Source organism: Nothoprocta perdicaria, unplaced genomic scaffold, assembly GCF_003342845.1.
Source record: "Nothoprocta perdicaria isolate Ctin4 unplaced genomic scaffold, notPer1 scaffold_173, whole genome shotgun sequence".
NCBI lineage: Eukaryota > Metazoa > Chordata > Aves > Tinamiformes > Tinamidae > Nothoprocta > Nothoprocta perdicaria.
Window position 1 is genome coordinate 26,308 of NW_020454905.1, and position 14,026 is coordinate 40,333.

Below are 14,026 nucleotides of genomic sequence, written 5' to 3' on the forward strand. Positions count from 1 at the left end.
ATATAAATTAAGTAAAAATACTCAACAAAAATGTTGTGCAATCAAAGCACATCACAGCAGGGAAAATGAAAAAAGTGATTCCCTTCCCATAGTTGATTTCTTTTTATATTAGTTTGTTTTATCTGCATACTATTTTAGATTGACTATCATTTTAATTATGTATTGGCCATATAAGCTATGGAATGATAGTATTGATAAAAACTTCACATTTTAGACTTTAAGAAGTTTTCTGAAATTTAGATAAAGAATCAAAAATGCATGTATGTAGGTGTTCTGTTTTTCATTCTCTATTTGTATCATGGAGAAGAGTAACAAGGGCCATGTGTTATTCCTAGGTTTGAGACTTAACAAAGGTACCACTGCATCCCGACCTCCTACTCCTGCCAACTTGCAGTTACCAGATGCGATCCAATTGAAAGACATTGTTTGCTATTTGTCTCTGCTAGAAAGAGGAAGACCTGAAGATAAACTAGAATGTATGCTTTTTTATTTTACCTTATTTTATATTTTTTTATTTTCACAGAAGGAAATTTCATGAAATTTCCAATTCAGAATGTTGCCAACTGAAGAATTAATAATGACAGGGAAGTACTATTGGAGAAATTATTATTTATTTTTGCTAAGAGTTTTAACTTTGTTAGATTTTAGCTGGCTTCTTTCTATCCAGTGTGCACCAAGTTGGAGAGTGAGGAACATAAGATCTACAATTAAAAAACTTATTTTCTTGTGATATTTTCAATAAATTACTCCTGGTATTAGAGCTGTGAAAAACAAATTTAATATGCTGACGGTATTTGGAGATATATACAGATAATGACATGGATAATCTGTAGAAGATATGCAGGTAAAGATTGCACATCTAATTCAGACAAAGAACAGATGCAGGTCATGGATTTATAGTATTGATAAATATCAGAAAGTWAAAAATAAATCCATATTTTTGCCATTGCTAGGGGTGAGTGTTTAACTTGATTTATCAACTAGTGGCCTGGTTCACTGAAACCCAATACTGATTTGCAAATCCAAGAAAAACAAAGAAAACTTTTGTTTCCCACTGCAGAATTTTAGAAACTGGTTAGTTCCAGGTAGACAACCAATCATGCAGTCCTGTAGTCCTTCTTAAGACCATATCTACTTTGATATACGTAGCTGGTCTGTCTGTAGGAGAGCTGTGGGATCAGACTCCGATGCTGTATGGAAGGTAAATGCACAGTATGACCGGAAATGCAGACATAAGGCTCTATCTGCTGGAAAGAGAAATTCATTACAAGGTGAAGTGACACTGTGCTTTTGAACTATCTTCATATTTTGTAGTTTGCGACTTCAAAGGTGCTGGACTTTGTAGTGTAAAATCACTGGCAGTTTTTGCTTGGCAAAGATTATAAGGTTCTGCTCTAAGATATGATAATATCTGTGTGATGTCATAGAGTTAGAATATGATGATGTATGTGCAAAGATGCATTTCTAATGCATACAAAGAAAAAAAAAAAAAGAAGTTTCTAGAATTAAATTCAGCTTACCATATACTAATTCTTTCTTGGTAGCARGCTGTGCAAGCCTTATCAGAGCTTTAAAGTTTGGAGTGTTGCATGAAATGGAGATCAGCTACTTCACTGGAGCCAGGTATTGGTACAATGGAAAGAAGGAGAGGCAGAGCAGGAAGTGATTTTCAGGCAGGGAATGTTGAATGGAATTCCCATTTACAAAGTGCATAGGTGATATAATAGGTATATTCCTTTAGTGTTTAACAGGAAGAGCTTGTTCAAATAAATGTATTGTTGTTATACATTTCACATACTCAAGATCATTTACATTTATTAGTTAAAAGTAAGGACATGATTATAATTTAGGTTTATTTTATAGTTTGGTATACATTTTTAAAATACACTATATGTTATTGTTTTATACAGTGTCTAAATAATTGATTATAATATACCATTATTTGGAGTACAGAGTTCTCTGTAGAATCTAGCTGAATTCTCCTTATAAATCAATGGTATAATTTAACCCTTTGTCTGAAATAATTTCTTAATAGGCCTTAAGACTGTAAAGTGAAATATAAATTGGTAGCAGCAGACAGAAAAATAAAAGGGTGGTTTATTCCAGAGTTGCCAACATTATTATTAATCTCAAATCACTAGTTCTTCTGTTGACAAAAATGGGAACATGCTGATTCACACTGAGAATTTAGAAACTGGATTCAAGATGAGCAGAGCATGAAAGCTGTGCTTTCAAATAAAAATGAATATAAGAAGGAGGATTTTTAAAATAAAAACACACCAAAAGGTAAGAGTGTTTTATAGAATTTGGATGCAGGTATGATTTAGAAATTTTCGTAAATTTACTGTGATTTAGTAATAGATCATATACTTACTCTGATTTTTACAATAGATTTAGCAGTTGAGTGGATTCTGTAACACCTTAGAGTATACTGATATTCCTAAAGCTCTTTAGCACTTTGAATCTCACCTGTGACATGCCTAGCACATCTTTTGTTCATAGAATATGTTCGGCTTTAGTGCAAATTATAAGCCAAATTTTAGTTCAAGAGGTAAATTGAAAGAATGTGGGTCATGGCCCTGTTGTGAGGCCCTTCAGAAAGGGCTTTAGACATGAGCACAACCTGCATAGGTACCATAACTCCATGAAGATTATGTGCTTACAAGTAGTAATGTACATTTTATACTGTAYACTCAGCATAATTATAAAAAGAAACTCTAAAAATTATGAGCTGAGCATTTTTGCTGTCATTTCTTGTCAAGACTGTAAGTCCCTTCCATCCTGACACAGGCTTCCAGAATGCCCTGATTCTTTTTTTTGTGTTTTTGCAGTAGTGAAAATAGAAAGTGCAGTCAATCCACATGTGTATGTGTGTCTATGTGCAAATGAATTTTCCAGTTTCTCCTGTAAAGGCTGTGGTTTCCAACTCCTGTAATTTTAGGGGTATGTCAACCTCAACTTTGAAAGTTCAGCAGTGCAACAGCTGTTCTCATTTTGGTAACTTTAATACATTTTCATTTACTTACAAAAGGTTAAGTGTACAGTCTCATTTCTAAATCAGCCAGATCAAGTATGTTAGGGGATGTGAAAATGAATATGAAAGGATAGCTCCAGCTCTACTGCTTGCAAGGGGATTTTTGTTCAGGACTTTTTACTGTTTGTTCTATTTTCTCTCAGACAGAGTAGATCAGTAAGAACATGAATATTTAGAAAYGTATGAATAGAAAAGAGATTACAGCCATGGTCTGTAATCCATCATTCTGTTATTCAAAACAAAACATCAGCAAAGAATTAGGATTGAGCCTTATCTCTATGTACTGCCTATGTARCTGGAGAGATTTGGTTTGCTACCAAGGTGAAACAATTATAATTGTGCTAATATCTTTCAGATGACTGATCAGAACTGCTGACTCATGATAAAAAAAAATCTAAAATGAGTTCTCTCAAATGAAGAAAGATCAGAAAGCTGCTAAAACTACTGCTGCCCTAGTGGTARCTGCTGTAGAGAATTCATTCTATCACTGCAGTGCAATCATGGAGGAGGCAGAACCATATCATTTGAACTTTATCGCTGAGTGATTCAGTGACTCATCCCTGTGGAAACTGTGAATGCTTAATGGTACCTTTGCCGGATAATATTAGCTTTCTTTCTGAGGGCAGCTTTCACAGAATCACAGAACAGTTAAGCTGGAAAGGGACCTCTAGAGATCATCCAGTCCAAACCACCTGCTCCAGCAGGGGCACCTAGAAGCATGTAGCACAGGGTGACATCCAGGTGGGTTTTGAAGACCTCCAGAGAAGGAGACTCCACAACCTCCCTGGGCAGCCTGTTCCTGGGCTCTGTCACCCTCACAATGAAGAAGTTCTTCCTCACATGCAGATGGAACCTCCTATGTTTCAACTTGTACCCATTGCCCCTTGTCCTGTCAGTGGCCGCCAATGCGAAGAGTTTGGACCCCTGCTCCCTTAGGGTACATTCTCCCCTCCAGTACTTACACATACTGATCAGATCTCCTCTCAGTCTTCTCTTCTCCAGGCTAAACAGGCCCAGCTCATTCAGTCTTTCCTCATAAGATAGATGCTCCAATCCCTTAATCYTTGTTGCTCTCTACTGGACCTTCTCTAGAAGCTCCATATCCTTCTTATACTGGGGAGCCCAGAACTGCACACAATACTCCAGGTTTGGTAGAAGCATAGTGGCAGTACTCCAGATTTGGAAGAAGTATAGTGGCAGTGACAGTCTGTGGTGAGTTTTAACCATGTTTTTTCACCCAGGCATTTCTGCTATGTAATTGCGAGCAAAGAAACACTTTTTTTTTTCAGGTGTTATTATGGTATAATTTATGTATTTATGTAAATAGGACTTTATTTACAGTGGACTTAATGTAGCTTTTAACTACATTCTAGAGTAAACGTCTTCCATTTTGCATTACAACACTTAAGGGCATATCATAGTGTCTAAAATTATTAAAGTGAAGGAGAGGCATAATACTTGTTTGTTTTCTCAGTTAGGTGATCAGCATTGGTAGATGGTAGGAATGGAGGATATAAAGTGAGCACACTGATACAAATGCCTGTTTAAGTGTTTTTTTTTTTTTTTCTTAAGTCAAAAATAATGACATAATGACATTATTTCCCTCATTTTGCTTTCTAATTGCTAAGAAGTTCCTCTCACTTATCACTTATATTGTTGTTGACTGAGAACAGTAAATAAACTTAGCTTGCAGAATTCACTGGACAYAGCTACATTTCCTGCAGATCCAGTGTAATCAAATTATTCACTGTTAATATGTCATATGCTGTATTTTGTAAGACTTGGATTTTGCTTTGAGTTGAAACACTGCAATGCCCTTTGTGTTGTCTTTCTGTCTTCTTGCTCCTTAGAAAACAGTTCATTTAGGKATAAACTGGACGCTATTGAGGGAGGTGTGATTTAGCAAGACTGAGAAACTGTCCCCACCATGAGGGACTCTGGACAAAGAGTGAAGTATTTCTAGACATCTAGATTTTATTTTTTATATTTTTAATGTAAAAAAAGCTTACACCTTCTGCTAAAGGTATAAGCTTTGTTCTGCTCTGCACTCTAATCCAGGTCTGTAAGCTGCCTTTAAATGTGTTGCTGACAATGGATATTGCACCTCTTATGGCTAGAATCAGGTAATGCTAGAAACATGAAAGAATATATTCATTCCAGACATTATCAACATAAAGCTATTCTTGTCTGGGTAGTTCCTCAGCATTTTGAAAATATGTTTTGAAAAAGGTGAAACATGTTTAGGTTGTAGTCTGAAGCTGACAGAGTCTTGACATGTATGAGTAATGTTTATTGTTGGATTTGGCTGAMTAGATACTTATATTAATAATCTATTGTTTCATTTAGCTGGTCAGAACACATTTCTAAAGTGATATCAATGTTGAATTGCGATAGCTGCAAAGGTGGGAATGGAATAATATTAAAATTTCAACAGCGTTATCAATATTTACTTGACCTGGCACGTGTTATCATATGTTTGGCAAAGTGTCAGAGATGGGATTTTTTGTTGGTGCTCCCTTTGAAAATAGATGCTTTCTAGGATGAACTGGAAGCCAGTGTCACAGATTAAATCAGCTACTACCTCTTGTACAAGAAAAAAATGCTACCACAGTGGCCTGCTCATGTGTCTCACTGGAGGCACTGTCATGGGGCAGTCACTGAGTGTTTCTCATAGAATACAAGAGATTTGCTTGGTTAATTAACATGGAGAATAATGTTAATGCTGTTCATTCTCTGAAACTTGCATTTGTTAAAATGAGATAATATTACTGTTTTTTTCCAAATGAATTTCCTTCTCTCTTCTTTCTGTTTCCYTTTTAGTTATGTTTCGATTATATGATACAGATGGGAATGGATTCCTGGATAGTTCGGTAATTTTATTTATTAATTTTGATATATTGTAGATTGTTGAAGTAATGGTATACCTGTAGCAAACTTCACGATAACAAATAACTTTGTATTTATGCTGAATTAATAGAAACAGAATAAGTTGTACTCAATAGAAACAACATGCATTCTGAAAGTAACTCTGAGCTGTTCCATAACCCTCCTCATCTACARCTCTATGAATTGTCACATACTTTTATGACTTCTAGAACCTTCTGATTTTATAATATTTTACTGCAGAACATGATTCTTGAAACTTCAGCGTGCCTCTATGACAGGTATATGAGTGTGCAGTTTGGAAAGATTTCTATAAATAGGGCAAGTATGAGAGTGTCACAGTTGGGACAAGCAGAGAAGAGAAATGTCAAAACTTATTGAGAACTGAGGAGCAATATTAAAGATTAAAATTTTGAGCAGTAGCCCAAGCAAACATTTGAGTGGAAATCAAAGATAGAAGAAAAGTRAACAGGTAATATAAGAATAAGGAAGCTAAGATTCATAGACATATATATATGATGTCTTAGATATATGATATATGGCTTTATGATAGGGAATATAAGACATTAATTGGATAACTAGTCATGAGAAACACAGTATGAGAATACGAAATGGTTCTAGACAAGCGCCTGAACATGTTTACAAATCAAATTTTACACATGATTATAGGAAAGCACTAGTGATAGGTTACCAAAGGAAACTACAACACTGTAGTAATGAGAAATGGTCTCTGTATTAGGTTATACAGTCCTCTTGATGCCTTCTTTCCATTAGAATGTTCTGAATTTTACAATTGCTGAGTAAAAATAATTTTTTTTAGAGTGATGGAATTTACTGTAAATCATAGGATGAGCTTCAGATCATTAAAGCAGTGGTCAAATGTACRATTAGGAAGAAAGAATGTTACTTCTTTCAGTCCAAAGGCTGTCCTTTCATTGTTGGTCCACATTTCACCTCTGTAGACTATACCTGCTATTTACCTAGTGATGTGGTTTCACATAAGAGGAAAAATATGCAGCTTCCAGCAAGAGGACTTTTTGTTAAAAACAGTAAAATGAGAGTCTAAACTCAGCTATGCTTTTAGTTTTATATGTTCAGTTGTTTGTACAAGGACAGGAGAAGTGGGATGTCTGTTGCAGTAAAGGTTTCTACATAGTGCACAAAATGCAGTCAGAGTATAGAGAAATTGCATTTCTACACAAAATGCCACTCCTTATAAAGAACTGTTAAAACATGTCCTACCTGTGCACTTAGAGATTCTGAGTCTTAAATAACATGAGAATTTGAAATTTGTTTTTTGAAGTATGAAATYACACCACAGTTTCAGGATTAGTCAATGCAAGATTATTCACAGATTAATTGACTTGCTTTCTCTTTGGTTTTGTGCCACATTTTCTCTTTTAAATGAAAAGTAAATAAAGTACATTAATACATTTAACCAGGGATTTCTTGATCTTGCTATCTCTGTAATAGTAAAAGCTACAAAATAGGATTTGTTTCAAGTGAAAGACTTGYTTTCACAGGATATTAATTACTCTAGAGGAAATATTTCAAAAATTTGCCTCTGTATTTTGCTTATAAGCCTCTCGTGTAGTTAAATTCCCATGCAAACAGAGATCTGCAAATGCAGTTTATGTGTTTCTCAAGTCCAACTTTAGTGYAAATCCTCAGGAGTTTTTTTCCAGAGTTGGATATTTAGAGAGTTCTTTGAACATAATAATGAGGAGTCTAATCAAGAGGCAGATTTTGTGCTTTACATTTATGTCCAGAATATTTCCCATTGTTATTATTAACACAACATTTCTACTCAGTGCCTTCMTAAACTCCTAGAATATAGGGAGAAAACTTTGAAATAACTCTGACAAATTGAAGTTAGTTAATTTAAACAAATGTTTTTTTGTTTGTCCGTTTGTAATGTCAAATGAAGAATGTAAATTTTTCCTGCTAAAGTAGCATGCTAAATATGAGCCCTAAACCTTTTTTTTTTYCTCACAAAAAAAAAAAAAAAAAAAAAAAAAAAAAAAAAACCTTTTCTGCAAGGGTAAATACATTTACATAGTTATTTCTCCTTTTACTGCTCAATGGATCTCTGTTCTTTTTGGCTTTGGTAACAATCACATTGCACATTGATTAGAAGTTAGATAATGACTGCATAATGTTTGCAGGATTAGAAATGTAATTTTCCATATATTTTAGTGCTGACAAAACACTATCATTAAAGGCAACAGGTTTGAATCATAAGCTTTTTGCAGTAGAAATTGCCTTTTGTAATATTGGGCTAAATATTATCATTCCTTTTTTTTGGGCTTATAGGAGCTTGAAAATATCATTGCTCAAATGATGCATGTTGCGGAATACCTTGAATGGGATGTTACTGAACTGAGTCCAGTAAGCATACATTTTATCACCCATTTTTGATATTGTAAGAGAATATTTTTAATAATTTTGTGATACTTAACTCCTTCATGTGATTTTAGATATCAGAAAGATCAGTAATTATAGTAATCTATGCTTTATTATGATAATATTAAGTAGCACTTCTACAGGTCTTTTTTTTTTTTTTTTTTGGTTAAATCTATTCTATGAACTGCTTTAGCTCTTTGCTAAAGTTTAAGGCTATCCTTCAGAGCATATAATAATTAATATTTAAAATACAATTGACATATCCCAGAAAAGTTCTTAAAAGGATCTGTCTCTGAGTTGTATTTTACATCGTAAATACACCATTAGTTTGTGAATAGGTTTTAATAAAACATAAATAAAAATAGGCAGTTTTATCTTCACAACTGTCATTAGTCATTTTAGTACATTTCTTCCCAAGATGCCATATTAACTCTATTTTCCTTACTGTTTGTGCATGGATGTGAGATCAGAGTTCTGTTCTTACTATTACCTTAGGATATGAAATTTATGAGGATTTTCATTAAAACTGTGTAGATCCTCCATGAAATGATGGAAGAAATTGACTATGATCATGATGGCACTGTGTCTCTAGAAGAGTGGATCCAAGGGGGAATGACAACAATCCCGCTCTTGGTGCTTCTTGGATTAGAGAATGTAAGTATTGACATAAAAGTCAAAATATGTTTTAATTCCCCTATGTAGCAACTTGCTTGGAACAGTGTCTAGGCTTCTGTGTATGATAATGTGCTGTGTGGACTAACCCTAGTGAATCACAGAAGAGTCAAGGTTATAAAGGACCTCTGAGTTAATGTGGTCCAAGCTYGTGCTGAAGGCAGAGCCTCATAGTAGGTTATCCAGCGCCCTGCCAAGCCAAGTCCTGAATATTTCCTGCGAGAAAGATTTCACCATTTCATGGGGCAACCTTCTCCAGTGTCTGATTGTTCTGTGAGGTTTTGTTTATTTTTTTTTCTGATATCCAGATGAAGTTTTCTCTGAAGCATCYTGTGCTCGTTGCTTCTTGTCCTGTATCCTTGTGAACAGAGCTGCTATGTCTTCTCCATAAGCAACTCGGTAAACCAGATCAAGCAGCATTATCAGAGAGAGCACTTACACTGAAGGATAGGGTGTTATGAAAGAAGTGCTTATTCTTTCTACATTTACACAGCTTCAAAATAAAGATAAGAAATAGACAATATGATCAATTTTATAAAAGTTCAACACAGGTACCTTTAACATTGGCATGTTGCCAGTGCCACCTGCTGTCTATAGTTGTTTGATCATGTATATACCAGCATAAATTTCCAATACTTTTCTGTGAGCTGATATAAAACATTTTTATTTAGAATATTCAAAACTTTCCAATCAACCAGAATATAATAAAAATAAATAATTTTTACTCTCCCCATTAACTGCTACCAACAAAATTAAGTCCAGACTGCTGCAGTCACTCAATCAGTAGTATCTTGTTTTTACAAAGACTAAAACATAGGGAAATCTGCAATAATATGTTTAGCAGAAGATCTGAAATTCTTGCAAAATAGTGTACCTTATACTTTTATTAATCAAATTTACATCTGGATATCTGAATTGAGGATAACTTTACAGAACATTTTAATCAGCACTGCAATTATTGATTTCCTAGTTTTAAAGGGGATGGGGAAACAGAAAGTTCAATTATGTTTCTATCATGAAATAGCAAAATTATATCAGGTTATATTTTATTGCTTCTGCAAAAGTATGCTGGACAAACAGTAACACTTTCTTTTAAGCAATCAGTATAGTATATAACTACTGGGCACTTACAGTATGAATGTTTTTTAATGAGTTATTTTGGGACATGATACTTGCAGAATATAAAGATGCTTAAATTCTATGATAAATTAATGCAAGTCATTCTGTAGAGGCTTATTTCTGTWTTAAAGCGAAAGCTAAATAAATATAAAGCAGCAATGTAGGCATATATTTGCTAATTTATCCTTTTAAGTGTTAGTTAGTGTTACTAAGTGTTACTAAGTGTTACTTAGTGTTACTAAGAAAATAACAAATAAGCCGACACAGTGACTGATATTCCATAGTCCTGTGAACAGTACTACTATGGATTAATATCTATCTCATTAAGGCTGTTCCCATGTTTTTTCATGTGTTGAAGAAATGTATTTTTTCACAACTTCAAGTCTATATAGTTCTATGCAAAAATATATTTTTGATGAATAAACCTATTTTTAGTTATTTGCATTAGAGTAAAACAAATGATGTCATTACCTAGAGAGTCATATGAGTTGTGTTTTTCATCATTTGCTAATGATTTGCTAGGAATTGATGGCATCCTTTAAAAGGGCTCCTTTTTTTTTCATGTTTCAAAGACATGTTGATCTCTTGAATCATTTACATAGTAATTGTGAGAAAAGTCAAATTCACATTTTCCATTAAAACAGCAAAAAAGTTACTTCTACTGCTTTTACACAGGTTGAAATAATCAAAACGGAGTATCTAGACTGAAAAGTTAATCAATCTTTAACACCTATCCATTACTGTTTTTTGTAAACTGTGGACTTCATTTTTTTTGTGATACATTTGCTGTTGTAAAGCTAATCCTTTCAGTTGGTGGACTATTACCATTTCTCTTTACATCCTGTTGCTACATTTTGCTAACCCAGCCACCCAGGACTGTGCTTTTTGTTTGTCTCATCTCTAAAGCTTGAGAGAATAAAGGCAACAATCTCTTGAATGAGGCTTCTGAGAAATGTCCAGGTACCCTTCAGTGTTAAAAAAAAGATCAGAAATCCCAGGTTATACAACCTTTTAATATGAAGCAAGTTCCCTTGCTTCTCAAGGCATATTTTCAATACAAAATATATATATATATATATATATGTATGTATATATACACACATATATATATATATTGCAGTCTCTTGGCTTTAGCCAAGTACTTTTTTATTCCATTATGAACTAAGGCAATAAAGCCAAGTAGAGATTAATTTCAGTGCCGTTCCAGTATGACAGTGACAAAGAATGGTCACTGCATTTTCTTTTTCAAATACTGGAGTCTTCAGTCATAAACTATAATGTCTAAAGTATGGCAGTTTTAGGTCAATATGCATGCAGCTTGCGTGTGCCAGCTAATATCCAGTTTTATTCTGAATTTGTGCTTTATTCCTGAAGAGGATTCCTGAACCTGTATAGTGATACAAGATTCTTATTTTCCTATTTTTTTTGCATGTGTTTTGCTGTATGGGAAAAAAYAAACAAACAAACAAACAAGACTTGCAGTGGTCATAGGGATATGTAGTTGTCAAAGAAGTAGAACAGATTTCAAAAAACGTTTTACCTGTAGTAATGTTCCAGGACAGAAACAATGATTCCCTGTTCCYGTGTTTTTCGACACAGTTTGAGTCCAAACAAAAAATTTAAATAGATAATTGTGTGAAGTTCTTCTGGAGTATTGTGCACAGTTCTGGTCTCCCCAATATAAGAAGGATGTGGAGCTTCTAGAGAGGGTCCAGCAAAGGGCAACAAAATGAGTAAGGGACTGGAGCATCCATTTTATGGGGAAAGATTGAACGAACTGGGTCTATTTGGCCTGGAGAAGGTTGAGAGGGTATCAGATTAATATGCATAAATATCTGAAGGGTGAATGTAGGAAGGATTGGGTCAAACTCTTCTCAGTGGTGGCCAGTGATAGGACAAGGGGTAATGGGTACAAGCTGAAACACAATAGATTCCATCTGCATGTGAGGAAGAACTTCTCTACTGAGAAGGTGACAGAGCCCTGGARCAGGCTGCTAGGGAGGTTGTGGGGTCTCTTTTTCTAGAGGTCTTCAAAACCCACCCAGATGTGACCCTGTGCCACGTGCTGTAGGTGTTCCTGCTTGAGCAGGGGGGTTGGACTAGTTGATGTCTAGAGGTCCCTTCAAACCTTAACCATCCTGTGATTCTGTGTAATTGAGAACAAAAGCATATATATGATGATTTACTCCTGAGGGCTTTTGGCAGACATAAGCATTGGCTGCTGCTGTCCACTAGGAATCGCTCACTTGCATAGTGTTTTTTTCCAGTCTGTCTTGATGAAAGCATTTTATTTCTATTCTAAAATGATTTTGTGATAGGTGTTCTGTGATGTAGCACTRTGATCTGTGTCAGATGCCCTGCAGGACTCATACATAATTTTCACAAGAGCTGATGTTTGAAAGAAGTGAATTTAGGAGTGAAAAATATGCTATGTTTGCTCCCTTTTTCTTGTCCACTAGATGTCAGTGCTGCACTGCAGCTGGTACTACGCTAATGAAAAGCTGCCCTGAGCAAGAGAAAAACTGACAACAATAAATGCTTTCTAAGCATTTATTTTCATAAACATTTATTTATTTCATAAGCATAAATGTWAGTTTAGTGATAAATAATAGGAAGTCAGGCCACTCTTCGGGCCACTTTAATTCTTTTAAATTGCCCATTTTCATCTTCAATCCTTTTCACCTGCTTTTTTGAAGCAGACATAGTCTGAATGTTTACAATACAGAGCATCAAAGTAAAGCTCAATGAGACAAACTCATTTCTGTTGAAATCAATTTGATTCAATTGATTCAGAAGAAAATGCTCTTAAAAATTAATTTGGATTCTCAAACACCAGATATTATACTTTTACCTCATAAGAATTTTAAAAATTATTATTTGCAATTTTTTGATTAAATATGGATTGTAGTATTTTGCTGTGGGTCTACAGATATAAATTCATGAAACTTCACTCCTATGGGAATGGGGAATGCTTATCTTTGTATTTTCTATTATATTATTTTGGACTTACTTTTTGAGCCATGAATATCTGAAAGTAGAACCAAACCGGGAACTTGAAAATATTTTTAAGTCTGCCCCATGAAGAGTCTCGCAGTTTGAATTTCAAAGAAAAAACAAACAAACAAACAAAACAAAACAAAACCCACAGAACCAGTTTGGCAAAGTTACATTTCTTTAATTCAGAAATGAATGAGGATGATCTGGGCTTTTTAGTTATTTTTCTTCTTCTTTTTTCCCCAATGTTAAGTTTATAATTCTTTCTTGAAGAAATATTTTGATGATTTTTCTAAAAGMCTGAAGTTTAAATGAGCTGTATGCTATTTTTATACATACGCAGGCTGTCTTGGAAGCAGTTGTAGCTTTACCCTCTCTGTGTCGCCTCCTTACTAGTGTGGGAGAACTTACTCTGCGAGCAGTTTTAGCGATATCACTTCATAGGTTTACCACCAGAGGGAGGAACCTTTATTCTGTGCAAGACTTGATACGAGATACGAGGAGCTGCTAAAAAAAAAAAAAAAAAAAAAAAAAAAACCTTCTTTTACTTTTTTATTTTTGGGACCCCCCCCCCTTTTTTTTTTTTTTTTTTTTTTTTTAATTGCAGGAAGTTTGCAAGTGCCTTTCCTCTGCTGCAGATTGGTAAAAGCCCAGTCAGAGTAGGCCTAGTTTGTTTTGTCTTTAAGGATGTGTAAAATATACAGGATTTTATGGAAGGACATAAATTTATCATTATTTAAACTGTAATTTCTACAGCATTTCYGTCTCTGCAGGTGACAGGTGACTTGCAGTTCAGGGACAAGAAAACGTGTTAATTATGATAGTCGCTTTAAACAAGTAAGCTTTCTACACTCCTGTGCTCCTTCTTACATTTCCCATCATCATCATCTTGTATGTGTTTTATTACTTAAGCATTTCTGG

At 34.5% G+C, this 14,026-nt stretch overlaps 1 protein-coding gene across 1 annotated transcript in view; it reads left to right on the plus strand.

The window, feature by feature from the left end:
- The window catches only part of DGKB (diacylglycerol kinase beta), a gene marked incomplete at its 5' end in the record, with an annotated part of 260,260 nt that overhangs the window by 20,770 nt on the left and 225,464 nt on the right, over positions 1-14,026 (plus strand). The window contains 4 exons of the mRNA XM_026036252.1: positions 336-476; positions 5,855-5,904; positions 8,231-8,305; positions 8,855-8,974. Coding sequence (XP_025892037.1) covers positions 336-476; positions 5,855-5,904; positions 8,231-8,305; positions 8,855-8,974 — 386 coding nt within the window. The remainder of the gene's footprint in view (positions 1-335; positions 477-5,854; positions 5,905-8,230; positions 8,306-8,854; positions 8,975-14,026) is intronic.